This window comes from Erythrolamprus reginae, chromosome Z, assembly GCF_031021105.1.
Source record: "Erythrolamprus reginae isolate rEryReg1 chromosome Z, rEryReg1.hap1, whole genome shotgun sequence".
In the NCBI taxonomy this organism is placed as follows: domain Eukaryota; kingdom Metazoa; phylum Chordata; class Lepidosauria; order Squamata; family Dipsadidae; genus Erythrolamprus; species Erythrolamprus reginae.
This window is the reverse complement of record NC_091963.1, coordinates 128,941,829-128,968,461: the sequence shown is the minus strand read 5'-3', so window position 1 is coordinate 128,968,461 and position 26,633 is coordinate 128,941,829. Positions and strand designations below refer to the sequence as shown.

Below are 26,633 nucleotides of genomic sequence, written 5' to 3'. Positions count from 1 at the left end.
TTTAAGTGCTAGAGCTCACCGGTAACAGCATTGCCAAAAGGTCATTAAGAGTTGTTAACCTAATCTTGCAAAGCTACTTCTCTGATAATATTGTGCTGCAAACAAGAGCATGCAAATTCTTTGCTAGACCAGTTCGTGAATACAGCTCATCTGCCTGGAACCCACACTGTTTGTCGAACATTAATACAGTTGAGGGAGTCCAGAAATATTTCACAAGAAGAGTACTCCATTTTTCATACTCACAACAGAATACCTTATGCTACCAGGCTTGAAATTTTGGGCTAAGACCCGTGATGGTGAAACTATGGCACGTGTACTAGTTACCACGTGGAGCCCTATCTGAAGGCACATGAGGTGTTGAAACATGTCACTGATTTTCAGCCTTGGGAAAGGTTGTTTCGCCGTCTGAAGACTTCAGCCCCCGAGTGCAAAAAACAGCCCAATGGGCAAACCAGAAGTTCAGAAAAATGGATGTTCGGTTTGTCCGTTGTGCTGTTTTTTGCACTCTGAGACTTCAGGAAACTTCCCTGAACCCTCTGGAGTGCGAAAAAAACAGTACAACCGGTGAACCAGACATCAATTTTTCAGAAATTCGGGTTTTGCTGATTGGCTGTTTTTTCACCGTTCCAGGCTTCAATGATGCCTGTGTGCATATGCAGGGAGAGGGTCTATAAGGGTGTGTATAAGAGCATCAATGGCTCTACCATCCCGTCCTGTCCCCATTTTTTCATATTCAAATCCTGTACTCGTAATCATTTTATACTTATCTCATACGTTTCACAAATAAAATAATAGATAGATAGATAGATAGATAGATAGATAGATAGATAGATAAACATATTTATACAAAGTCTAAGGACTGTGGCTTCATGATTTAGGGTTATACTTTATTTATTATTTGTTTATTTGTCATACAAATATAGTACTGTATTGTAGTATGTTTAACATAATGTAAGCATAAAGTAGAGATAGAAAAGATAAAAAGACATTAGGACAGGAACGGTAGGCACAGAGGTGCACTTATGCAGGCTTCTTACATACCACTTAGAAAAGGGGAGAGGTCTATTGTAGATAATGTATAATGTATTGTAGATAATGTATAAATGAGATTTAGTTGCATGTAAATTTTATTTTATTACTTTTTTCATTTGCCAAGTTTGCTTAAAAAAAAAAATCCTCCGCGGTGATAGTAAAGCCACCGAGCACATTTCACCCGAAATTTTCCCAACTTCGTCCAACACAGTTTTGTCAATGGCCTCACGTTGGACCAATAGGAAAGAGCCAAACTTCTACCAACCGGCTTCCACGAAAGAACTTAAAAAGACCCGCCCCTTATTGTCCAGGAAGCGTTCATTCGTTGGTGGAGACGATTTGCGTCCTATGAATGACCACAAGACCAGCCAATGATATCTTTTAGTTTATTAATTGATCCTAATTTCAACCAATTATTTTTTCCTAAGAGTAAAAGGAGTTCGGCCTTCCCAGTAGAACGTGGATGATGAATGTAAATCACTGAATTAGTTATAGTAATAATTACTCCACCTATTATATTTAATTTTCTACCAATGGCGCCTGTAAAATGGCAAACAGATCGAATGAAGGATATTGTAAGAGGTGGGTTAATCCGACCACGACAAAAAACGTGGTTTAATAAGCGACGTTTTGGTTGAAATGGCACCTCGATAACGAAGTGTTTCCCCGAGTTTTAAAGATGGCAGTCTCAAGCATCGTAGCTTTAAATAATCTGAGGGAATGAGAGTTAACCACTGCTCTTTCCCTTTAATAAATAAATGGCGCCTCCTCCTCCTTCCTATCCTTTGTCATATTCCACTTCCCTCATAGTGGCATCGGTTGCAATGCGAGGTTTGAATACGGACTCTCTCCTTTGATAACCACTGTCTATGGTTTCCTCCCCCCTCCCCAACAAAAAAAGCCTGCGCGCGCCGATCCTTTTCCTCTAAATGCGCCCAATACGGTTTGAAATAGCGTGAGGGAGGGCCCTTTCCCCTTCCTTGACTGACGGAGCCCCCCCCACTGACCAATGAAAACCTGCGGGGGTGGGGCTGCCCTCCTTCTCCTCCCCTCCCCTTTGGAGTGACGTCGAGACCGCCCAATGGAACCGCCCCGTCCCCTCCCCTCGACTTGAAAGAGGCTGGGGGAGTCCGCCGAGCAGTTCTCTTTTTTCTGTCTCATTCGCAAGATGGCGGAGGCTGCAAACTGCATCATGGAGGTGAGGGGGGGGTGTCGGGTAGCGGAAGGAGAGAACGAAAGAAGAAAGGGAGCCGGGGTCTTCCCTTGGTTTCCCCCTCTGAGGGGCCCTAATCCTTCACCCATCTTCCAAGAACCTCATAGGAAAGGGAGGAATTGCTCAGCCGAGACTCCTCTGAAGCCCCCCCCCCACCAGAGGACAAACCCACCACCACCACCTCAGGCTTGACGGGGCTCCGTCGCCTGAGCGACCGAGCCCCGTCGCTTCCTTTTCCCCTTCAGGCGGCCCCCTTAAATAACCGTCCTTTTCCCCCTCCCCCCAAAACCCCCCGGTTCCATTTTCTTCGCCGCCGTCGCCTGCCCCCCTCCCCCCAATTCCGAATCGTCCCACATAGGAGGCGACATAGGTGGGCAAAAGGCGCTGCCCCCCCTCCAACCGCCCGAGATTCGTGTATGGCGCTGTTGCTGGCTAGCTTAAGGCGGGAAAGCCTCGGTGGTTTCAAACGTGAAAGGCTCCCCTTTCCGCGGAAAGCCCCACACGCTTCTCACCCCCCCAACCTTTAACACGGTTGTTCGCTCATGGGAGCCGCATGGCAGGCCTTCCCCATGTGGCCCGGGCCCCTGGAGCTCCGCCCCCCCTCCTTCCCATCGCCTTGGGTCCTCCTTCATCAGGGTTCCCTGCTTCCCGCATGGATCAGCTTTTCCCGCCGCAAGCCTTCGGTGCAGCAGCAGCCACCCCTCCCTTCTTCCCTCCCCCCATTAAGTTGCGCTGCTGGGGAAAAAAAAGACCCCCGTCGCTGCTGCCGCAGATAGTGAACTCTTTGTTCGCCCAGGCTCCGGCTTTTTCGACGGGCAGCCCTGCGGCTTCCTTGGTGCCTTTGGCCTTTCTTTCTTTGGGGGAAACCCTTGGCTAGTTCCTCGTCATATTAATGTCTATTTCGGATTGCCGAATACTTTCTACTCGTGGAAATGCAGAATCCCACCCACACGGACCAGTCTCTTTCTCCCAGTCCCATCTGTTCTACACACACACACACACACTTTTCAGCCTCATAATTTTGTCTGTAAAAGGGTGCCTGTTTCCATCATGACTTTGTGAATAGCAATAGCATTTAGACTTCTATACTGCTTCATAATTCTTTACAGCCCTCTCTAAGCGGTTTACAGAGCCAGCATATTGCCCCCAACAATCTTGGGTCCTCATTTTACTCACCTCCGAAAGATGGAAGGCTGAGTCAACCTTGAGCCAGGTGGTGAGATTTGAACTGCTAAACTACAGCTAGCTGAAGTAGCCTGCAGTGCTGTACTCTAACCACTGCGCCACCCCAGTTCTTAGTGAAGTGGTCCCTTACCTCTTAATTTTGCCCTGTCTTCTGTCTGAAAGGAAACCGGTCGGCCTTAACACCATTGCTTTCCTCAGGATGGTTGCTCTTTAGTTTGACAGGCCCATTGTGCTCATTGTCCTAAGGAGGCTCTTTTCTATTCATAATATAGAATAAGAGAGTGGGAAAAGGGATCTTGGAGGTCTTCTAGTTCAACCCCCTGCTCAGGCAGGAAACCAGGTATCATTTCAGACAAATAGTAATGCCCAATCTTTTCTTAAAATCTCTGATGCTTTGTGGTGAGTTACTGCCTTCTGCACTTTATGGTAGTCTACCCTGTTTCTCCCAAAATAAGACTTCCCCTGATAATAATCCCAATTGGGCTTTTTGAGTACATGGCAATAAGGGCAAGCACTGATTTAGGATTTAAAAAATATAAGACAGGATCTTATTTTTGGGGAAACACTGTAACACTTTATGTAGGTTTACTATGGATGGGAAAACAGTTCTAAGACTAAGCCTCAAATAAAATGGGAAAATTTTGAGGAGGATCTGCTTTCATGTGTTATAATTTGCACAAATGATCTTTTGAGGGCAGGTAAGATTCCAGAGTCTCCAGACAAAGCTTGGATGATGCCGGGGTAAGATTTGGGTGAAAGACAAAGTTCCTAGTGAGTAGTAGCTGAATTTGGGAGGTTAGGATATCAGAGGTTACAATGTTAATAGACTTCAGGGAGCTGCAGATTATGGAAAAAGATCGAGGAGGAGTGGATGCATTATTTAAATTGGCAAATGACAGAGATTAAAAAGGTCCAAAGGAAAGAGTTACTGGTATGTACTGTATACCTAAATAAAAAATTGAAATATCTCCTCATTTTGTCACAGAAACACCATTGTTGGGGATCCTTTTCATTTGCTGGTTTTCTTCCTAGAATGGAAATGACAGGACCCAATAGTTGAGTGGGGAAGGTATCCTTGTTACCATCTTCCAGCATATCCCATTTTAGATGTCCCCCAATCCCACCTGCCCTTTAGTTTTTGTTTTAATAGAGCCCATAGAATTGAAACGATCCATTTAGACCTAGCTTCTTGACCTGGGCATTCAAGATTTATTTATTTATTAGATTTGTATGCCCCTCTCTGAGGACTCAGGGCGGCTCATAACATATATATATATAAACATAGTATAACATCTGATCCAATTAATATAATTAAAAATCTTAAAAAATCCTAAAGCACTTTAAAACATTCATTATCATTCACTTGATAAGTCCAATTAAAAACACTCGTTGGCCAGGGTGAGAGATCTAATGACCCCGGGCCTGGCGACAAAGATGAGTTTTTAAACTTTTTCGGAAGGCAAGGAGGGTGGGGCAGTGTGAATCTCCGGGGGGAGGAGCTGATTCCAGAGGGCCGGGCCTCCACAGAGAAGGCTCTTCCTCTAGGTCCCGCCAGCTGGCATTGTCTGGCTGATGGGACCCTGAGGAGACCAACTCTGTGGGACCTCACCGGGTGCTGGGATCCGTACGGCAGAAGGCGGTCTTGGAGATACTGCTTGTTTGGGAGTACTTTGAAAGTTCATAAGTTGAAAGCTGATTTAGGCCACTGAGTTTAAGCCCTTGCTTGATGTAGGAATCCAACTTAACTGAAATAAGTGTCTTAGCAGCTTCTTTTTCAATTCCATAAATTTAAAGAAGATATCAAGATCTAACCTGGGTTAGTCACCGTGACCAGAGGTTTTTGTTTTCTGAGCTTTTGGACTCGTGCTGGAGTGCATCTTCAAGGAATTTCTCTCTAGGCTACATTGCATCCTGCAACATTATCCTGGGACACATATATTTGCCTTCGTTTATTAAAGAAGATTATCATCTCAATAGATAATGCGTTGCCTTAATTCTAATTCAACCAGAGTAGTTGCAACTAGAGAGCATGTAGTTATGATGCTTAGCTTTGGCACACAGGTAACACATAGTAAGCTACCAAAAGAAATCCCATAATTTTCTTTTCTGAGGAGTAGCCTAGTACTGACATCATGTGTTATAACTGTTGCATATATGTCAGCTGACAATTTATAAGAGTATTGTGGAAAAAATTATAAAAGGTAATCTAAATGGCAGAGTACTAAAGATGTGGGGAATGAGGTGGTCAAACTTGGAACAAACTTCCAGCAGACATTGTTGGTAAATCCACAGTAACTGAGTTTAAACATGCCTGGGATAAACATATCCATCCTAAGATAAAACACAGGAAATAGTATAAGGGCAGACTAGATAGACCATGAGGTCTTTTTCTGCCGTCATTCTTCTATGTTTCTATGGTCCCAAACAGGAATGTCTCATGAGGAGGAGCTATCACCTAATGGATGTCTCCCATGCAATTTCTTAAGTACCCACATGCCTTTTGCGTTCTGTTTCACCTTCTGAATGTTTAACCCTGCTGCGCTGTTCAAAACCACTATACACTTGTACTGTTTTCGAGTCTGTGTGACTTGAACCAAAAATTCTTTATTTTAAGTGCTTATATTTGGTCAATTTGAAAACTTCTTTCCCTTGGAAACTAGGTTGAACATTTCACCACACAATGAAATGAAAATTGAAATTAAAAAATAATGCTTATTGGTTTATTTTGCTCATAAAAGCCCCCTCTATTTTGTGAATTTTGTTTTCAATTTATAGATAGTTTTGCCTGCAAACAACATACAATTCTACTAAACTTGGTGTGGAATTACTAGTTTGAACATTTCTGAACATAATGATATGAAAATTGAACTGAAAAAAAGGATGTTTATTGTTTATTTTGCTCATAAAATGGCCGTGCCCACTCCATTTTTCCAAGCATGTCACTTTATAATTTTTTCTAGGCCCCTAATTCCAAACATTTTCAATAACTTTGGCATTGAATTACCAGTTTGAACATTTCTGAACATAATGAAATGAAAATTGAACTGAAAACATTGATGCTTATTTGTTTATTTTGCACATAAATGTTTCCCCCCCGCCGCTGTGTTCAATTATTTCAATTTATATAAAAATTATATAAAAAATTTCAAAATTACATACTTGTTTTTAGTAAAAGGGATTTCTTCCATAACATTAGTTGTCCGGCTATCATGTGCTTGATTTTCAAAAGGATATTCCCAATATTTCTAGCCAAATCTATATAAAAAGTGAAAATAATGGCACACAGCAAGGCCGAGGGGGGTGGCCCTTTTGTGACCAAAATAAACAAATAAACATTTTTTTCAGTTCATTTCTATTTTTCTTATGATCAGGAATATTCAATTTAGTATATCAAAACTTGGGGGGAAATTCCTTAGATTTGTAGCCTAAAAAATATAAACTGACACGAAATGCTCAAAAAATGGGGAGGGGTTTTTGATCAAAATAAAAATACAAGCATCAATTCTTTCAGTTCAATTTTTATATCATTATGTTCAGAAATGTTCAAACTAGTTTACCAGTGAAAAAAGGTTTCAAAAAGACCAAATGTAAGTACCTAAAAAATATTTTTGGTCCAGGTTGTATATGACCCGAAAGCAGACTCAATGTGAGTTTTTTTGCCCAGAAAAAAGTTAGCCCCCACCCTCCCAAAAATATTTTTATGATGATCAGCAATGTTAAATTTAGTAAATCAATGCCTAAGATATTAAAAATATTTCGGATTTGGAGCCTAAAAAAAAATTAAAGTGAAAATGGTTGCAAGCAGACGGTGGGGCGGGAGGCCTTATTTCTGATTAAAAAACCCAATAAGCATCATTTTTTTCCAGTTCATTTATATTTTTTTTATGATCAGGAATGTTCAAACTAGTAATCCCACACCAAATGTAGCAAAATTGTATGCATTTTGCAGGCTGAAAACTATCTATAAATTGTTTTTAAAAAATCACAAAAAGGGGGGCCGGGCTTTTATGAGCAAAATAAACCAATAAGCATTATTTTTTTATTTCAATTTTCATTTCATTGTGTGCAGAAATGTTCAACCTAGTTTCCAAGGGAAAGAAGTTTTCAAATTGACCAAATACAAGCACTTAAAATAAAGAATTTTCAGCTTGATTCACACAGACTCGAAAACTGTGTGACTTTTTTTGCCCAGCAAAAACAGCCCCCCACCCCCCAAAAAAAATTTTCATAGAGAGAACCCCTGAAATGATGAAAAGTCATGAGATTTCAAGTTTCTGAAATGCAGGGAATTTTTTTTCCTCACACACTCGAAACAACAACAGGGTTAAGTAGCTGTTTCCAATACAGTTGTGTTTATCAATTCCTCTTGGAATGCTATATCTGAACATACTGAAGGGGAATAGGTGTATAACTGAAACCTTGATGCCTGGAATAGCAACTCTGCTGGCATTTCAGATGAGTTTTTTTTTCTATTCCTGGCATGGGATTGTGATAATCCTATAAAAAGCTTCTTTGTGATTGGAGGCAACCCTGCTCTGTATGCTATAATTCTATTTAGTAGTATAGTTGAATAGAAAGTGCATACATTATCGGGGGAGGGGGGTGCTAGCCTATTTTTAACATAGAGGACTTTTAAAGACTTCCTCTCCGATCTTGCATTTGTCCATCCTGTTATTTATTCAATTCACACAGCTGCCCATCTCACATATGTGATTCCAGGTGGATTGTTGCAATCCTAAATGCTGGTTTCCAGTTCTGGAAATTGTTCTTTCTGGATAACATTGGCAAGCTTTGCAGGAAACTACCATTAACCATTCACATAGACATCCCAGAGTTGCTTCCTTGTTTGCTGGTCAACTTTTATCAGTTTTTTAATTGCCTTACTCCCTCTCCAAATCTTAGTTATTTAAATGATCCAGGCTCCGGATCAGTTCCCGTTGAGCTCCGAATTGACAATCTTTCCCTTGTTACTCTCTCTCTCCTAGAATTTTGTAACCACGTTGGCTAATGGGATGAGCCTGCAGACTCCGCTAGAAGATGTAAATATCCTTTAAGTACATGAACACTAGGCTAGCGCTCAACCCTGGATGTGGTTGAGCTCAGGCCAAATCTTTCCTCGCTTGGTGATGCATCATTCATTAGTCCCCCTCGCATCTGCCTTTTGCTAAAACTGCACCTATAGTTATCCCCTTGCTTTTGTAGCTCTTGCCTAGATGTACTGCCCTTCTCTCAAACTGCTAGGCCTAACTAAACGCCATTTCCCATACGTTCTAGATGTAGAAATACCTACTTTCTGGTTCTTTGCCCCCTTCTTCACAGAATTAGTTTACATTCTTGTTTCTTCTTTCTTGCTTCTGTATGCGTCTTTTAGCCCGTATCTTTCAGTTAATCCTATGACACAGTGCCTGTTCAGTTGGAATAGCTAAACAGTGCAGGATGAAAAAAGAACGGGATTCATGACCATACCTTTTGTGTGTGTGCAGTTAATATTAAACCATACAGGTTAAAATATGGACCAGGTGATTTATTTCAAATACTAGTTCATCCTGCTGTCCATATAAAGGGCATATATTTTTTGTCTTAGTGGACAGTGACTAGAGCCTATCCCCATTTGATCCATTGATAAAAGTTGCAAATAAAATAATAGTATTTTGCTCCAATGCTTATTTTTACTTTTGCAAGTTCATACTGTTTTCTCAGGGTGTTGGTAGAAAATGTTTAGGCATTCCTTGATATACGGGGAGGGGAGAGTTGTGGATGTTAGGTCATAAAACAGACCCATTGCTTGATTTCCACACAGCTACCACTGGTCAGCTATTGTCCCATGAGGTGTTATGAGCATCTATTCCAAAATAACCATTTTTCAAATTTTAGCATTTATCTCAGACATGCAAATTATTGTAATAAGCATCAAATTATATTTGTCTTGTGTTGTATCTTTATTTTTCAAAAATCAAACTTATTTTCTGGTTGATGTTTCAGTGAAGGGTTTCTATATCAGGGTTTTCCTCCCCTCACTTACTCTCATGGTCGTCAGTTTAAACAAAATGTTACCTGCCCAACATTGACCTATTGGAGCGTGTGGGACAGAGCTGGAGGGTTCTAAGCCAGGGTGTTGGTTGCGTTGAGAGCACTTGATCATTCTTTCCTTAACTTTTATTGTAGCTCCCTGCTCCTGGGGACATTCAGGGGGTAGAGCAGCTCAGGAGGTAGGGCATTAATGATAAAGCCTGCCAAACTTTCCTGTGCATTGTGGGAATATGAGACAGAATTGCCCTGGGAGCATTGGGAGTGGGTGGGGGGGGGGTAAGGGAGATACAAAGAGCTGATCTAGATATCGTGGTACTAAGAAGACTGAAGTGGCAAATTTTTATCCATTTCTATCAGAGCCAGAATTTTTTCCCTCATCAAATGGAGCTGGTGAACTTTAGTTCAACTTTAATCTGTTCAGTATCTGATTAGCCAAATGGACAGACACTTGATCTTTAGTTCCCAGGGTTTTTTTTCTTCCTTTTGGGATAAAGAATCCCTACAACTGAGAACTTCCGACAACCCCTAAGGGGGAGGAGCAGATTTCTAGTGAAAGTTTTATATGTTTGTTGAGATGCATTTCAAGTTGTCATTTTTCTGTTACTATCATATTTATTAACCCCCTTTTTGCAGAAGGACATGTAAAGTTTAAAAAACTCAAGCATAGCATAAAGCAGTGTTAGCAAACCTTTTTGGCACCGCTTGCCAAAATAGTGCGCATGCGCGCACACGCACACACACACACCTGAAATCAGAAAAGCCGATGATCTTCTGGTTTCTGGCACACATGCACACACAAAAAGTGGCTGCCTGGTATGCAGGTTCCGCCTCGTCTTTCGGGGATCCTTGCACCTCCTTGCCCACCCCTTTGCTCCCTGTTGGGGGTGGGACATCCCCACTGACAATCAAGTTCTGCAACCCCGGAGAATGGGTGGGGAATGCTTCCTCCCTTCCCAGCCTCAGAACAAACTAGTGCAGCCCCCCTCTGCCACCACTTTTGCCAAGGGAGCACCACCGCTTCCCGCCTAGTGCACCGCCATGCGTGAGGAGCTGTGCTCTCCTCCGGCCCTCCTGGGGCAGCTTGCCTCCCACAGGGGCGAGGGTGCTGGCAGCGAGGAAAGAGGAAGCTACTTAATATTATCTATATCTTAGTTTTGAAATGCTGCTCTGTATAATCTATAGCCTCCAGCAGTCTGGCAACATGTGTAGGATTAATTATAAGGTGGTTTAAATCAGTTGGGCTTGCTGTATCACTGCTAGGCAATGATTCTACATTCTGAAATGTTTATGCACAATAGGACAACCTCTGGGCAATGTGCCAGGACAGAACAGGGAACAGAATAGATGGTATGAATTGTTTATAGACCATCTGTTTGTTGGACACTTAAGAGTTTTGGACACCTTTCCAAATGCAGAAAAAAGTGTTCTTCTGGTCATGAAAAAGTTAATATCGTAGCAGGAATAATTTAAGAGCCACAGCTATTTGAAGTGGGGAGCAGATACTGGATCTTGTTTAAGATGGGATCTTCTGGCTGAATGACAATAAAAATAGGCTTTTCCCAGTCATAATATCGCCAAATTTAGTTGGATTGCAGCTTCCCTATTGGACATGTTGGGCAGAAACATTGGGAGTTGTAAGTAAAGGTAGTCTTTCTTACAATTAACCGCTTAGCAACTGTTTGAAATTACCATGGACCCCTCCTCCCAAAAGGTACTTATGACTCCATTCTGAAATTCTAATGCCCCCCCCCCCTTTTATATGATTGCATTTTGGGCACTTGGCAACTTTTATAGCATCTCATATTCACATTTTGGCCATTTCCAGTGAACAATGAGTTTCCTTAATGACCTCTGTAAAGAAAGGCAGCCTGTATTATAGCTGTAAATTGAGGATGAGATATAAATATATCTGGAAGGCACCACATTGGAAAAGATTGGAGTAATGACTGAGTTCTAATCCAGGAAATTCCAGTGAGAATTCTGTGTGACTTTATACACGAATTTTAATGGTTTCCTTGGAAAAAGAGGATGTGCTTTGATATTGATGCACTCTATAGAGGGTGGGGGACAGGACATGGACATGAACATGAAAATCATGGACATGACAGGCAATTAAAGACCCTCCTCTTTTTACCTGTGTGTGAGAGAGACAGAAACATGTTTGCAATGCATATTAAAAGAGGCAGGACTTTGACCATCCAGTTACACCTCCCATTTTGAATATGAATACCTTTGCCAGCATCTATGTGGCGACCTATTTCCTTGAATTCAGCCATCTGCTGTCTGCATCAGCTATAGCTTTTAGTCACTCAACACTGGGAGCAGCTAAAGTATGTTGCAATTGTCTAGCACTGAAATCATAAGTAATAAGTGAAAGGTATTAATCCAAGTTGATGATGCAGTTTTCTCTCCCTAGAAATTTGTTTTTAAAGAGGCTCAAATTCCACCTCCAAATTTATAACCTGTTTTTAAGACTCACATGCTAGAAAATGCAAGTTGTGAAAATGTGTCCAATTTAAGTAATATATAGCCTGCTTTACATAGCCTTGAGCTATATTTTTCCTGCCTTCTCTATTCTTCTAAGAAATCTTAATGGAGGAAGATAAATAGTTAATTCCACTAAGCAATTTCAACTTGGTTTACCAGAAGTTAAAAGGAATTAATTTCCCCCTTTAAAATTCCCTTACATTGGAAATTAGTCCTATTTGTTTATAATTTTTAGAATTAGCCCCTCATTTTACTACTCAGTTCCATCAACCACCACTTGCAAAACTGCAAAAATAAATAAATGTCCAAGAATTTCCATTGGATGTTTGATTAAAAAGTCTGGATAACTGGTCTTGGGTTTAAGCTTCTGCCTAAAATGCTACCATTAGTCAGAACAGACAATGCTACTTAGTAGTACCATGTGTAAACCAAATGAAACACGAAAATTAGACCCAGTGCATACACAAAGAACGTTCCCTAAAATCAGTATGTGTAGAATAGTGTCTTGAGATCCCAGGCATAGAAGAGGCGCATGTGGGTTTTTTCCCTTACCCTCCAAATTGTCTATTGAAATTCTCATTATAATGGCAGGGTCACCCATCACCTTCCTGACCAGAATCCCACTTTAACCCTTTGCATTGTGAGCCTGTGAATCTCCCAAGAACCCGCCCTGACTATCTCCTCAATGTGTTAATTATTTCCACCAAGCAAGCAGGATACAAGCAAGGGATTTTGTAAACCAAACATTTGGTTCTGTGGGAGGAAGGAATTGTTGCAATATCTGTAGACTGTCCAACCTCATTAAAATAGATGCACAGTGACACGTTCAGAAGAAATCAGCAACAGATTTGCTAAAGGACATTGATGAAATTTACAAAAACAACAAACCCCAAACCATTGAATTGAATAAAGGGTTACTGCAGATATTTTGTGAGAGGGTGATATGAGTGAATTTCTACAAGCTAAGGTACTAATACTCCTTTTTTCTTTATGGCCGTCATCTAAGTAATAGTTGCATGAATTTACTAAAGAATTAAAAACTAATTCTAAAAAAAGCAGCATATACAGTATGTCTGTATAAAGTATATGTACATTGACACCTCTGAAAAAATGTTTGTTGTGTTTTGCCTCTTGCACACACAACATTGTTAAGAAAGCACATTGTTGTATCAAGTCTTTTTACAATCCATTTAATCAGGCACCTATAGAGCATATTGATTGATAGGAAATTATATGAGTAGTACAAATTTAAATGTTTACTTTAAAAAATATGAAATTAAGTGAAGAAATTGTAAGTTAGGGGGTCCTGGGATGACTTGGGCCTTTCTATATTTTCACCAGGTCTCGTGCACCCAGCCAGAAAGCAGCAAACCAACAGCAGAAGAGATGACTTCCAAGGATTATTACTTTGATTCCTACGCTCACTTTGGGATCCATGAGGTGAGAGAATTGGCGGGGATATGGTTATTTATTAATTTATTAAATATGTCTGCCATCCATCTTGCCTTAGGGCAATGATGGCGAACCTATGGCACGGGTACCACAGGTGGCACACGGAGCCATATCTGCTGGCACGTCAGCCATTGTCCTAGCTCAGCTCCAGCACTCATGTGCGCCCCGGCCAGCTGATTTTTGGCTCGTATGGAGGTTCTGGGGGGACATGTTTGGCTTCCAGAGGACCTCTGGAGGGATAGGGGGGGCATTTTTGCCCTCCCCAGGCTCCAGGGAAGCCTCTAGAGCCCAGGAGGGTGAAAAACAGGCCCACCAGAAGTTGGGAAATGGGCTGCCTCTGGCCTCCAGAGGACCTCTGAGGGACAGGGGAGGCAATTTTTGCCCTTCTCAGGCATTGAATTATGGGTGTAGGAACTCGTGCATGTGCGATAGTATGTGTGCACACGCTTTTGGCACCCAAGGGAAAAAAGGTTCGCCATCACTGCCTTAGGGTACGAAAAATGAGATCCAGTCTTCTCAATTTTGGGGGAGGGTGTAAATAGATTTTGAGGGAGTTCCCTGATATGCTTTTTTTTCTGTATCTTAGGAAATGCTGAAAGATGAGGTCCGCACACTGACCTATAGAAATTCCATGTTTCACAATCGGCACCTCTTCAAGGACAAAGTGGTCCTGGATGTTGGCAGTGGTACAGGAATACTTTGCATGTTTGCAGCCAAGGCTGGTGCCAAGCGGGTCATTGGGGTAAGTGGGTAAATGCTCATATGCTATTGGTCTCTGTTCTGTGATGGGAGTCTACTGGATGCAAAATGGATGAAAGGATTTGATGAAATCCTAAACAGCAATCTCTGATAGACAGACACCAAGAGTTCTATGTTAAAAATTGGTGCTATTAAAAGTTGTACAAATGTATATTACTTATTTCTATGAAGATTTGGGGTGACAGGAAAGAGAGAGATACCATTTGATTTTATAGTAACACTTGGCATTCTTCATTGCCATTTCATCACATGTATTTCCAGCAATGTTTTTTACTAATTTAGGAAGAAAAAAATATAATGCATTAGCTTATAAAACATCTCTCTTTATTCTCCCATCCTATTCCCCACATACCCTCAACTAATAGATTGAATGCTCCAGTATCTCTGATTATGCTGTCAAAATTGTCAAAGCCAACAAACTTGACCATGGTAAGTAAATTCATTTAAAAAAATGTCTTCAATTTCTCAGTCATTTATCTGGGTATCCAAAAAACCACCGTTGTGCAGATGTTTAGATGTCCTCAGCTTAGGCCCATACTGAACAATGGTTCAAATTAACAATGAGCTTATGTAAAGCACTTCTGAGTTGCATAGACACACACACCATGATCATAGGATCGTAGTCTGAATGTATGGCAACCTGCTCATGCTTATAACTGATTGCCAAGCACCCGATGATCATGTGATCATGATTTTTGCAATAGAATGTAGTTAGATGGACTTTCGGGTGGGGTGGGGGTGGGGAATTAGAGACAACTCAGTGCTGATACTTTGTGTGAGAGAAAGCAGGGGAAACCATTCCCCTCCCTAATAATTCCCCGAATGCATGGTAGATGCAGATAACTAGAACATAAGAAGAGCCATGTTGAATCAGGCCAAAGCCTATCAAGTCCAGCATTCTGTGTCACACAGTGGCCCACCAATTGTACATGGGGATCTTGAGCAGAAAGAGAAGGCAAGACCCTCCCTTTCCCTTGACCCCCAACATGCTTGCCTCAGCCAACACAGAGTTTCAATAACCATTGATTGCCAAATCAAATGCTTAGTTTGGCAAAATTCTGTCTATAGATCTGTATGCAAAGAAGAACCCATCTTGGAAGAATGAACACATGTCATTTTTTGTTTTTGATCTTCTCTGCTGGCTTTCCCAGAAAGTCAGTGGGGAAGCTGGTAGGGAAGGTTTCAAGATGCTGCCACCTACTGAGAGGATTCTTACATTTCTGGGGGCTGGATAAAAGAACTTCTTGTAAAAGAATTTCAGCTTCATGCCTGCTTAGATTTGATATGGAAATCCTTAGGCAAGTACTTTATCAGTCAATCCCCAGAAACACGAAGAAGCTGAAATCCAAGTGGGATTTTTCAGTCTGTGAACAGAAAGGCAGGTTGGTACGGATTTATAGGGTGCTTCAGGGAGTTGGAGAAGTCACAGTGTAGACTCTCGATTTGGAGATTAAAGTCCTGCTTGGATTTCATCAGGGAGAATTTTCAGTTTCCCAGTAGGAAGAAATCTGCCTGTGCCAGGTACCCCAGGGTCTCCCCACTTCAATGCAGCAACTGTTTTTTACCTGGGACGCCATCCACTTAACAACCTGTGAGATTGCTTGACAGTTACAACTAGGAGTATTGTGTGCTAGTCATCTTTGCCAAACTGATTTCCATCTCTTTTTTTGCGGAAGCATAATTTTAAAATGTGGTTTTCCTCCATTAAAGTGGTCTCCATCATCAAGGGCAAAGTGGAGGAAGTGGAGTTGCCTGTGGAAAAGGTTGATATTATTATCAGTGAATGGATGGGCTATTGTCTCTTCTATGAGTCCATGCTTAATACTGTCATCTATGCCCGGGATAAGTGGCTGGTAAGTCTCTCAATCCTCGACTTCTGCCAGTGGTGCTTAGATCTAAGCTGGCCAGACCCGACCTTATTTTCAAATCTGGATTGTGAAAAATTCCATTTGTCAAAAAGGACAAGGTGTAGCAGGATAATGGTGATGAGATTTGTTCAGAGGTTTTAATGTTAAAACTTTTTTAAAATTTGAAGCATTTTGAATGTAAAATAACTACTTCCAGAATAATTGGAGAAGACCATTTTGCACATGGGATAGCTGTTTGATCTCAGAACAGCTATTTCAAGGTCACAAGATATTTCAGAAATTTGCACATCACTAATAATAGCTATTAGTCTCTTGACCAAAAGAACATTTCAGAGTGACCTTGTCTCTAAAGTCTCAGGATTATAGCCTGATTCATTAGACTCACTCCAGTACCTAAATCGTCTAGTCTTTCATAATAGTACTAATTCCTTTAAAAATACAGTAAGACAGAAGGGCATAATTTATAATAATGGGAATTGTTCAGCTCTTAATTCTTTTTCAGAACCCCATTAAAAATAATTATTTGTACCTCTGGCAAAAGTTCACCTGCAGTTTCTTGGGTAAAAATGGAGAAAAAGAATAATAATACGTTTTGCTTCCAAGCTGACATGTTCCTGAGAGTCTGTGGTCTTTAACAGAAAACAAAATTGTAAACCATACTCTTTCCTCATATTTAGTCTTCAAAAGTGCTATACTTTATGAATTTCCCAAGAATATTTATGCTTCATGAAAAATCTGTCCTTGATAACATAAAACAGAATTAAAAATTCATTCTTAATGGAGAAGTAGGGAAACACAAGTAAAAGTTGCAAAAAAAAAAATTCCACATCAATTTGTTGCCCAGTAGTTGAAATATGACTTAATGTTTTATCTGGTATGTTTATATTCTACCTGGTAGCTGTGTATATTTTATTTAATTAGTTTTATTTGATCTGGGCTGCAATACAGAATTTGATTTGATGTGAAGTAAAGATTGTCTTAAAGTAAGGCAAATAGAACATTCCTCTCCATTGAGCAAAAATATCCAATTGAGCAAAAGTATTTCAGCCATTTTGGTTGTGGTCACTCAGGCTATGATGGCAGCCCCTTTGGCGTTCACTCTGAGTGCAAATAGTTTTTCCTATCAATGCTAACACCATTATTATACTAGGACACACTGCGGCATCTGTAGCCCTTTGAAGTTCCTGAAGATCTAATTACAGTGTCAATATGAATGGAAACAAGGATTGAATTTAAGTAACATGGAGGGCTACAGATTCCTGACCCCCATCTTAAGGATGTCTGAGGATAATGTTCTGAGAATGCATGTTACCTGTTTTGCCTTTAAAGACTCTTAATGCATTGTGGTTTCAAGCTATAGACATGTAACAATTATAAATTGCTTTTTGTAATTTGTGCAGAAGTCAGAACACACTATTTGAATCCTGATTAGTTACTCGTTTTTAACACTTGTGTTAACTGCTCTAAGTTACCTCTCCTTACAGCGTCTTTAATACCCATAATACTATGGGAAGATTTTTAGAAATGTCCTTATTTTATTTTTATTTAGAACAATTTATACTGCTTGTAAGCCATTTGGGTATTTCAGTACTGTATTGTTATTCTGAAAGTTGGTGTATAAATAATTGTAAGAGACAGGAATTCTGACATGTATATTGTGTGTCCCTCCCCATCCCATTCCTCTAATCAAGAAATTAGATTCTCCACAAAGAAAAGGATTAAATTGTTTTGTGGCTAATTTTTTTTACCATCCGTTTTCTGCCAGACCCCAGATGGACTTATTTTTCCAGACCGTGCCACACTGTACATCACTGCTATTGAAGATCGGCAGTACAAAGATTACAAGATCCACTGTAAGTACCAAGTTATTTCCCAGAAAGAATGCCAGGCCTTTTGAGCATATAAGGAGTCATATTCATGTGGGGGAAATATATTTCCTAGTGATTCTTTTAAGGGAACATTTTTTTCTCTGCTTCTTAATTATTTTTAATTCTTCTTTTTGATTGTTAGTGGATGAGTGTGCAAAGGTTTTCCAGAATCTAAACCCCTTCTAAACTCTGTGTTTCTTATTGCAGGGTGGGAGAATGTATATGGATTTGACATGTCATGCATCAAAGACGTGGCAATCAAAGAGCCTTTGGTGGATGTTGTTGACCCAAAGCAGTTGGTCACTAACGCCTGTCTTATCAAGGTATGACGGGCTGGGTTTACTCTCATTCTGCCTTTGATTTTCTTATTTGCCATTGATATGAATGCCCTGCCTGAAACGTCATTTAGGTGCTCACTGGCCATAGTCATACACTGCTTCTAGTGTTGATCACCTTTTCCTATTGTAAGTAAGTACTAAGACCAATTAATATAAATCATTGAACAGTATCAAGCACAGTGACCATGATTAAGGGGAACATTAAACTGTTCCCAAAGAAGGCTGCTCAGAGCGGCATGCTAGGAACTTTTCAGAACTTAGAGAAAATATAGTGCCAGCCCAGATAATTTACTATCCAACATTTTAAATCATTCTAAATCTTACTCAATATTTAGATGTCATGTGTATAGAGATTGTAAGTGCCTGTCACTGCATTAGGAGCATTGGCTTTTTTGGCAGGGCCTCTCTAAGCTTTGTCTTTCTCTGACACTTGCTGGTTTGGATTATGCATGCAAATGACCCTTTTGGGAACTTTGTAGACAAGAGAGAAGAGCCCTGGCATATAACCAGGAGAAAATGATGGAAATAGGCAAATTTATTTATTTATTTATTTTATTATTTAGATTTGTATGCCGCCCCTCTCCGAAGACTCGGGGCGGCTCACAACAAGATAGAACAAATCATAAATAATCCAAATAACATTAAAATATTTAAAGATTTAAAAGAACCCCATATACTAACAGACACACACACAAGCATACCATGTATAAATTGAACATGCCCGGGGGAGGTGATTCAATTCCCCCATGCCTGACGGCAAAGGTGGGTTTTAAGGAGTTTACGGAAGGCAGGAAGAGTAGGGGCAATTCTAATCTCTGGGGGGAGTTGGTTCCAGAGAGTCGGTGCCGCCACAGAGAAGGCTCTTCCCCTGGGGCCCGCCAACCGACATTGTTTAGTTGACGGAACCCGGAGAAGGCCCACTCTGTGGGACCTAATCAGTCGCTGGGATTCGTGCGGCAGGAGGCGGTCCCGGAGATATTATGGTCCAGTGCCATGAAGGGCTTTAAAGGTCATAACCAACACTTTGAATTGTGACCGGAAATTGATCGGCAGCCAATGCAGGCTGCGGAGTGATGGTGAAACATGGGCATACCTAGGTAAGCCCATGACTGCTCTCGCAAATGCAGGTTAAGAACAAATGCTAGGTCAGTGTTGGTGAATCTTTTTTTGTCCAGGTGGCAAAAGAGTGTGCGGTGTGCTATTGCGCATGCATGAGTGCCCACACCCATAATTCAATGCTTGGGGAGGGTGAAAACAGCTTCCCCCACCTCCCGGAGGCCCTCTGGAGGCCGGAAACGTCCTGTTTCCCAACTTCTGTTTCTTAACACCAGCACTAGGCTTCATGTTTCACCCTCCCCAGACTCCAAAGGCTTCCCTGGAGCCGGGGAAGAGTAAAAACGCCCTCCCTATCCCCCAGGAGGCTCTCTGGAAACAAAAAATGCCTTCCCAGAGCCTCGGTATCAGCTCACCAGCACACACATGCCTGTTGTAGCTGATTTAGGACAACAGCTCACGTGCCAGCAGATATGGCTCCTTGTGGCACCCGTGCCCTAGGTTTGCCATCACTGTGCTAGATTGTTGTACTGAAAAGCAGCAAGGGAGTATTATCTTCTGTTCTCCAGAGAAAAAAGGGAGAAACAATCAGAGAGTTGGTATATATCACCTTATGGCCCAGAACAGAGCAAACTACCTATGAACATAGTGAGATTACACAGGTGCATAAAAACTTTACAGATTGCTCACCTTTTTGTGTCAAATGTTAGTTCATATCAGGAGGCCTCCAAATATTTGGCTTTCAGATGTTATTGTTCAGACTGTAAAGGATTGCTACTTTTGCAATCTGCAGAAGCTTGCTATCAGAAAGAACGATAGATACTGTTTTGTGAGGATAATGAAGGTATGGTGACTTTTTTTCAGCCTGTCTTGTTTTCTCTCCCCTTCCTATTCACCTGTGGCAGGAGGTGGACATCTACACAGTGAAGGTGGAGGATCTCACCTTCACATCACCCTTCTGTCTCCAAGTGAAGCGCAATGACTACATCCATGCCTTGGTCGCCTATTTCAACATAGAGTTTACCCGATGCCACAAGCGAACTGGATTCTCTACCAGTAAGGGCATTTCTTGACTCGGTGTGGGAAATCAGCAAGAATAATCCAATGTGGAGGAGTTTGGGTGTTACAATATTAATATTCTGGTACAGGCTAGAACTAAACCAATGAAATTTTCAGTTTTAAAATATGACTAGTTAATATTTTACAGAAATGTAGCACTACTGGAAAGGCTAGATTTATGTTTCTCAACCTTAGTGACTTTAAATTGAGTTGGCTTCAACTCTTAGAATTCCCCAAGCAGCTATGCCGGCTTGAAATCCACATGTCTCAAAGTGGCTAAAGTTAAGTATTATTAAACTAAACTATTGCTGATAAGTAGGACTATTGAAGCAAGTTAATCTAGATTTTTTTAGGAGCTTGGGTATCCATCACTATAGCTTTCTTGTTGATTTTACCGATTGAGAGATTGAAAAGTAGAACTATTGGAGGACTTCCAGAGTCCGTTTGGAGTGAGCGGCATATAAATACAATAAATAAATATGGATGAAAATATTATGGTTGAAGACACATTTGGGTACATCTTTTATTCCTCCTGACTGCCTTCTCTTCAGTTTCATTCTCTTACTACCTTCAGGTCCTGAATCTCCCTATACCCACTGGAAACAGACAGTCTTTTACATGGAAGACTATCTAACAGTAAAGACAGGAGAGGAGATATTTGGCACCATTGGCATGAAGCCCAACGCCAAGAACAATGTGAGTCAGGAGGGTGGTTGTTTTCCTGCAGTGTTTTTGTAGAAAGTTAACATAATTTCCTCCAATGTCAAATAGAAATTGAGTTTATAGAAGCTTCTTCGTTGCTTAGATTTGCAAAAATACAAATGCTTCTTTTCTAAAGGTCATATTAGGCAAAAAGGTAACTAACCAGAAACAATATAGCGAGGAACAAGCATAGTGATGGCCACAGAGTGTTGGATGTGCAGTGATGGGGAGAGATGAAATGGTTTGCTGGAGAAGGCTGTGGTTGGCTGGAATTCTGATTAAGATGCTCTTGCTCCTATTAAGTAGGGAAGCGTGAAATGTTCTGTTCCTCTGGTCTAGTTAAATTTATCTCTGCATGTAGTGGACGAACTAGCAAAGAAACATTCTATTTTGGAATGGAACATTTGTCTAAAATGCTATTATGCGATAACACTTTTGACATAGTAGTAGTTTTGGATAAATATTCATAACCTGAAATTACTGAAAGTTGTGTGTATAACTCCACAGGCTCCTATGTAAGCGGTTACCCAAATATAATTTTAATTTGATATTGGGGGGGCAGGGGCAAAGACCCTTAGATTTTAATGAAATAAATTTGTGTTTAGTTTTTGCCCTCTTAATATTTGTTACATTATTTTGATTCAGGAAATTTCCCATGTCTATACATTGTTTGGTGGCAGATACCATATTTTTCAGAGTATAAAACGCACTGGAGAATAAGGCACACTTTAAGTTTTGGGGGAGGAAAACAAGGAAAAAAGGCCTCCCAGCAATTTGCCAAACAGCAAATTGCTGTTTGCTGTATTTCTGTGCATGTGTGTCTGACCTATGGGCTTTCATGCTTAAAGTGTCATGCAGGAAGTCTTTCCGGATTTGGCAAGCTTGTAAAACTTCCAATTCAGTGTACTTTTGAGTATAATATTTTAGGTTCCAAAAATTAAACTTATTAAGTTTATGTACTGTAGCAGGTGGGGTGGTGCAGTGGCTTAGTCATTAAGACACTGGGCTTGTCGGCTGGAAAGTCAGCAGCCCAGGTTCAAGATCCGTGATTTCATGTGCCAGGGTGACCTCCCAAGCTTTTTTCAGATCCTGCCAACCTAGCAGCTCAAAAGTATGCAAATACAAGTAGATAACTAGGTACCACCTCAGTGGGAAGGTAACAGCGTTCTCTGAGGTCATGCTGGCCACACAACTGTGGAAATGTCTTTGGACAGCACTGACTCAATGGCTTTGAAACAGTGATGAGCACACACACACACAAACCACAGTTGGTAATTACGAGTGAAATAAAATCCACAGGGACTCCTTTACCTTACTGCAAGAAGTTCCTGCTATGTTCATTCCAGGACTGACTTTTGCTGCATCAGTGTTATTTAACAAGAGATTATTGCCATTCTGAAGTTCCCATATGTCGAACAACATTTAATGTGGCTATCCTGTAATGTGTTTGGTGCAACAAAATTTCTTGCCAAAAATCCTTCTTGCTTGGAAGAAATTGATTGATGAGGAGGGCGAAGAAGGAACTGTAGATAATTTATTGGGAAAGGATCTAAAATTCAATCCTGTTTGCCCCAATAGTCAAGTTATGTGATGGAAGAGTTAAAGAACACAACAAAATGCTTGCTGACATTCTGAAAAGGGAATATAACAACTTTTGTAGCACAGGAATGAGAAGTAAACCTCCCTTCTCTTAATGAGGTTGAGATGAGGTTGAACTTCCTGTGTATGGTGGAATACATTGTGTGTGGGAAAAATGTTTTAACTCATTTTCTTTTTCTGTATGCAGCGAGATCTGGACTTCACCATTGATTTGGACTTCAAGGGGCAGTTGTGTGAGCTGTCCTGTTCGACGGATTACCGGATGCGTTAACCTCCTTGTTCCCACATAATTTTTTTTCTCCTCTTTCAACAACCCTTGCACCCAGAGCAAATCCTCTCTGTCATCCTATTCCGTTGATGTATCACAAATGCATTTCATTGTGTAGTTCCCTATAGCTGCACTCTGGGCCAGCAAGGAGGGTCAGTATTAGAGGCAAGGGGGGAAATAGCCAAGATTCCCCCACCCCAAATCCCCTTACCCTTTATTTTCAAAAGGCTTCCCTTCCCCCAGCTACCAGGAACTGAGGCTGTTAGCACAATCCAAGACATGCACGTGGTTTGTCCGTCCGTTTGTTCTGAGGCTTGAGTGCCAACAGCAGGCTTCCATCATGGATTTTTTTTTTTTTTTTGGAAATCATTGTTGGTCTTTTCTGCCAAACTGTTGCCTAAATTTTTTCTCCTTCCCAGCCCGTTCCCCCTCCCCACCCCCAATGTAACACTATTCCTTGTCACCACCTCTAGTGCAAACGTTGCTCGGTTTTCGGGGGTACATAAACTTACATACGTCCAGTCAGCAGGATGGGCATCCCAACAGGGGTTTTTTTTTTTTTTCAAATCAAGGGGCACGTGGTGGTGTGGGTGAAAAAGGCATCTCCATTTTGTGGGTGGTGTTTCTTCACTGGCGGTTTTGTACTTTTCCCTCTTAAATATCCTGTTCAGATCTGTGGAGGGTGATGGTGTTTTTTCTTAAGCCCTTGCTCTTGGAAAGCTGACATAGTGTGACTTTCATAACTTATGGTTTTTATATGGTTACATTCATGAGGAAAAAAAAATAAAAGACATTGAAACCACTTGCTCCTTCTTTTAATAGAAAAAGACAGTGCATCTGCCTATTAAAACTCCTGTGCTGTGTTTCTATGAGGGGGAAAAAAATGTGGGAACGGGATGAAGGGTTGAGCTGAACAGTGGAGAACTCCAAAAGAATCTGACCCAGGGTGTTTAGCACAGAAGTTCCCCAATCTTTCCTGGTTGACAGCCCTGACCGGGGGAGATGGGGGAAAGGGGTGGTTTTATGGCATGCGCATGAAACGGGTTCGAGAGTGCTTGCAAAGCTCACCTGAGTGGGGCCCTGAGCACCTGTGATGCTCGTGCTGAGTGGGGCTGCGACCCCATGCAATGTTTGCACGAGTTCGTGTGCACATAGCTCGGTTGCAGATCGGCTGTGGACCAATAGTGTTCTACAACCCACAGGTTGGGGACTCCTGATTTAGGACACAAAGGACTTCCATCCTCTTACCCGTGAACTTTTTTTACAAGTAAGTCCCGAGAGTCAGGATAGCAACCCAACTTTTTCCATGTATAGAAATTGTATCTTCAGCAGTGATTCCAACATAGACTCCTTAGCCACGTAGCTAAAGAAGGCTTAGCCCAGGAGAGCAATGTAGGCCACATTGTGTCCCTAATACAGATGGCAGCTGCTGCAAGTGTGTAATAGCCCTAAACTTAAGACCTGTGGACTTCGATTCCCAGAATTCTTCAACCAACATGGCTGGCTGAGGAATTCTGGAACTTGAAGTCCACAGGTCTTAAAAGTGGCTAAAGTTGGATACCCCTTCTCTAAACTATCTGAATTATGAAAGCATTTTCTACATCTCCACTCATTACAAATATGGATTAAATCCTTAACATATACTGTAGCTCAAGTGTATTAAATCAACCTTAATTCTTCACATTGTCTCAAAATGAAAAATCAAAGTTTGTATAGCTAACATGATGATGCCAACATCCAACAAGTTTGGATGAAGAGGTGTTGGAATTAAATGAGGAAGATGCAATATGTAGAATTTTTTGCCATTTTCATTTTCAATATATCAAGATTGGATAAAAGAATATCTGCCTAACTTACCGTAATTTCCCCAAAAGTTTATTCTGAATATTTTTGCTTTTCTTGGAAAGTCAGTTTTTGAGCAATGACTAATAAATGCTATAGCTTCCTAAATCGGGAGTTGACCCCCCAGGATCTGTATTCCCAACATCCAATTGGCACCTTCCCAGGAACCCAAGCTTGAAAGTTTGACTGTAAAGTCAGTTTGAAAGTGACTCCAAAGATTATTTTATGGGGGATTGGATGGTTTTCGTAGTAGAAATGGGAGTGTCCTGTCTCAAGAATTCACCTGCTACGATCACCCTTAAGCCTAGTGGTTAAAATGAAATGAAAATGCTCCTGGTGATGTCCAAGCATATCAGCCAGCTTTCTGTGATCCTTCATTAGATAGCTGGCAGCTTTTCAAAGGGTATCCATCCCTTATTAGATCGATTCCTTTTATTGTAAAACCTGCTTACTGAGAGCTATATTAAAGGAAACTCTATTATTACCAAGACGATAATATTTCACTGTTGACTCAGCAAAAGCATAAATAGAAGTATTGATTAGATTTGGAAACAAGGTTCTGCTTCTTGGATTCAACAGGGAATAATGAGCCTTGTTGCTTGCAAATCTTCAACTTTCAACCAGTCAATGGCTGCTTGAAATTAGGACGCCACTCCCACAAAAGGTACTTTATGACCAGTTCCAATGTCCACCCCCATCTGCCTCAAGCATGTTACTGCATTTTAAGTCCTTGATAATTGCCCCACGGTTTATGGCTGTGGCACCTCCATAACAGGTGACTGCAATTTCTGACATTTTGGCGGTGTGCTTCTGGTTTCTGGCAAAAAATGCCCCATAGGAGACAGCAATGGATTTGCTTAACAACCACTGCAAAAGTCATAAAATTGGATCTGGTTGCATAGTGGCCCATTTTAAGATCATCACAACTTATGAGATTGTACAGGAAGTCCTTGGCTTAAGAATCATAATTGATTCCACAATTTCTTGTTGCTAAATAAAACATTAAAGTGACATTTTGCCCCATTTTACAACCTTTCTTGCCAGTTGGGAATCATCGTGATTGTTAAATAGCTAACAGGGTTCTTAAATGAATCCATATTCCCCATTGACTGCTTGTCAAAAGATCACAAAAGCTGATCCAGATACCCCCGGGATATTGAAATTGTCATAAATGTGAGTCAGTTGCCAGGGGTTTCAGTTCTGGTCACATGACCATGGGAATGCTGCAATGGTCATAAGTGAAAAATAGTCATAAGACATACCGGTAAAGCGCCCCCCTCCCGGACATGGGATTAAAATTTGGGTGCTTGGCAACTGGTTCATATGAGTGATCCAGAAAGTAAGGGTACAAGGCACGTAGCTCTCAGGAATGTTTGCGGGGCAGTTGGTAATACTATTGTGTAGTGGGAAGCCAGCGGAAGAGAACGAACAGTGCTAGTGGTCAGTAGATTATTGACTGGCATGGTGAAGGGAATGGGCAGTCTAAATGGACCATGGTCAATCTATGTTTCTGTTTCCCTCCAAGTACAAATGCTAAGGGCATGAATGCTGCTGCGATGGGGGCCCAAGATGCTTATTGACGCGCACAAAATTGACACAGTCGGTGCCACTCAAGAATTTCTTTGACCGTTTTTCTTTGACCGCAATTTTTCTCAACTGTATAGTGACAGGAAATAAAACTCCATACTCCAGAGAGCAAACATCAATCAATGCCGTGGCGCTATACCCATTCTCCTTCAGTTCCCCATGAGAACTACCTGCCTTTGTAACCTTACTTTCTGGATAACCCTCATATTGCAGCGTCCTGGGATCAAGTGATCCCCTTTTGCGACCTGACAAGCAGTCAATGGGGAGACCAGATTCACTTAACAACCATGT

General features: G+C 41.1%; 1 protein-coding gene across 4 annotated transcripts; it reads left to right on the top strand.

Moving 5' to 3' along the window:
* Positions 1-1,985: 1,985 nt before the first annotated feature.
* On the top strand, positions 1,986-23,715 carry PRMT1 (protein arginine methyltransferase 1). Of its 4 annotated transcripts, none has more exons than XM_070726438.1 (12): positions 2,151-2,230; positions 8,416-8,473; positions 9,596-9,639; positions 13,289-13,387; positions 13,986-14,141; positions 14,524-14,587; positions 15,869-16,011; positions 17,792-17,879; positions 18,102-18,217; positions 20,191-20,341; positions 20,919-21,040; positions 22,833-23,715. In XM_070726438.1, exons 1-12 carry the CDS (start codon positions 2,201-2,203, stop codon positions 22,914-22,916), a joined length of 1,155 nt encoding a protein of 384 aa, XP_070582539.1. In that variant the 5' UTR covers positions 2,151-2,200; the 3' UTR covers positions 22,917-23,715. The 4 variants fall into 4 exon arrangements, with proteins under 4 accessions (XP_070582540.1, XP_070582542.1, XP_070582539.1 ...); XM_070726442.1 differs by having other exon boundaries at positions 2,176-2,230; positions 8,416-8,469; XM_070726439.1 differs by lacking the exon at positions 9,596-9,639 and having other exon boundaries at positions 1,986-2,230; positions 8,416-8,469.
* Positions 23,716-26,633: the final 2,918 nt, after the last annotated feature.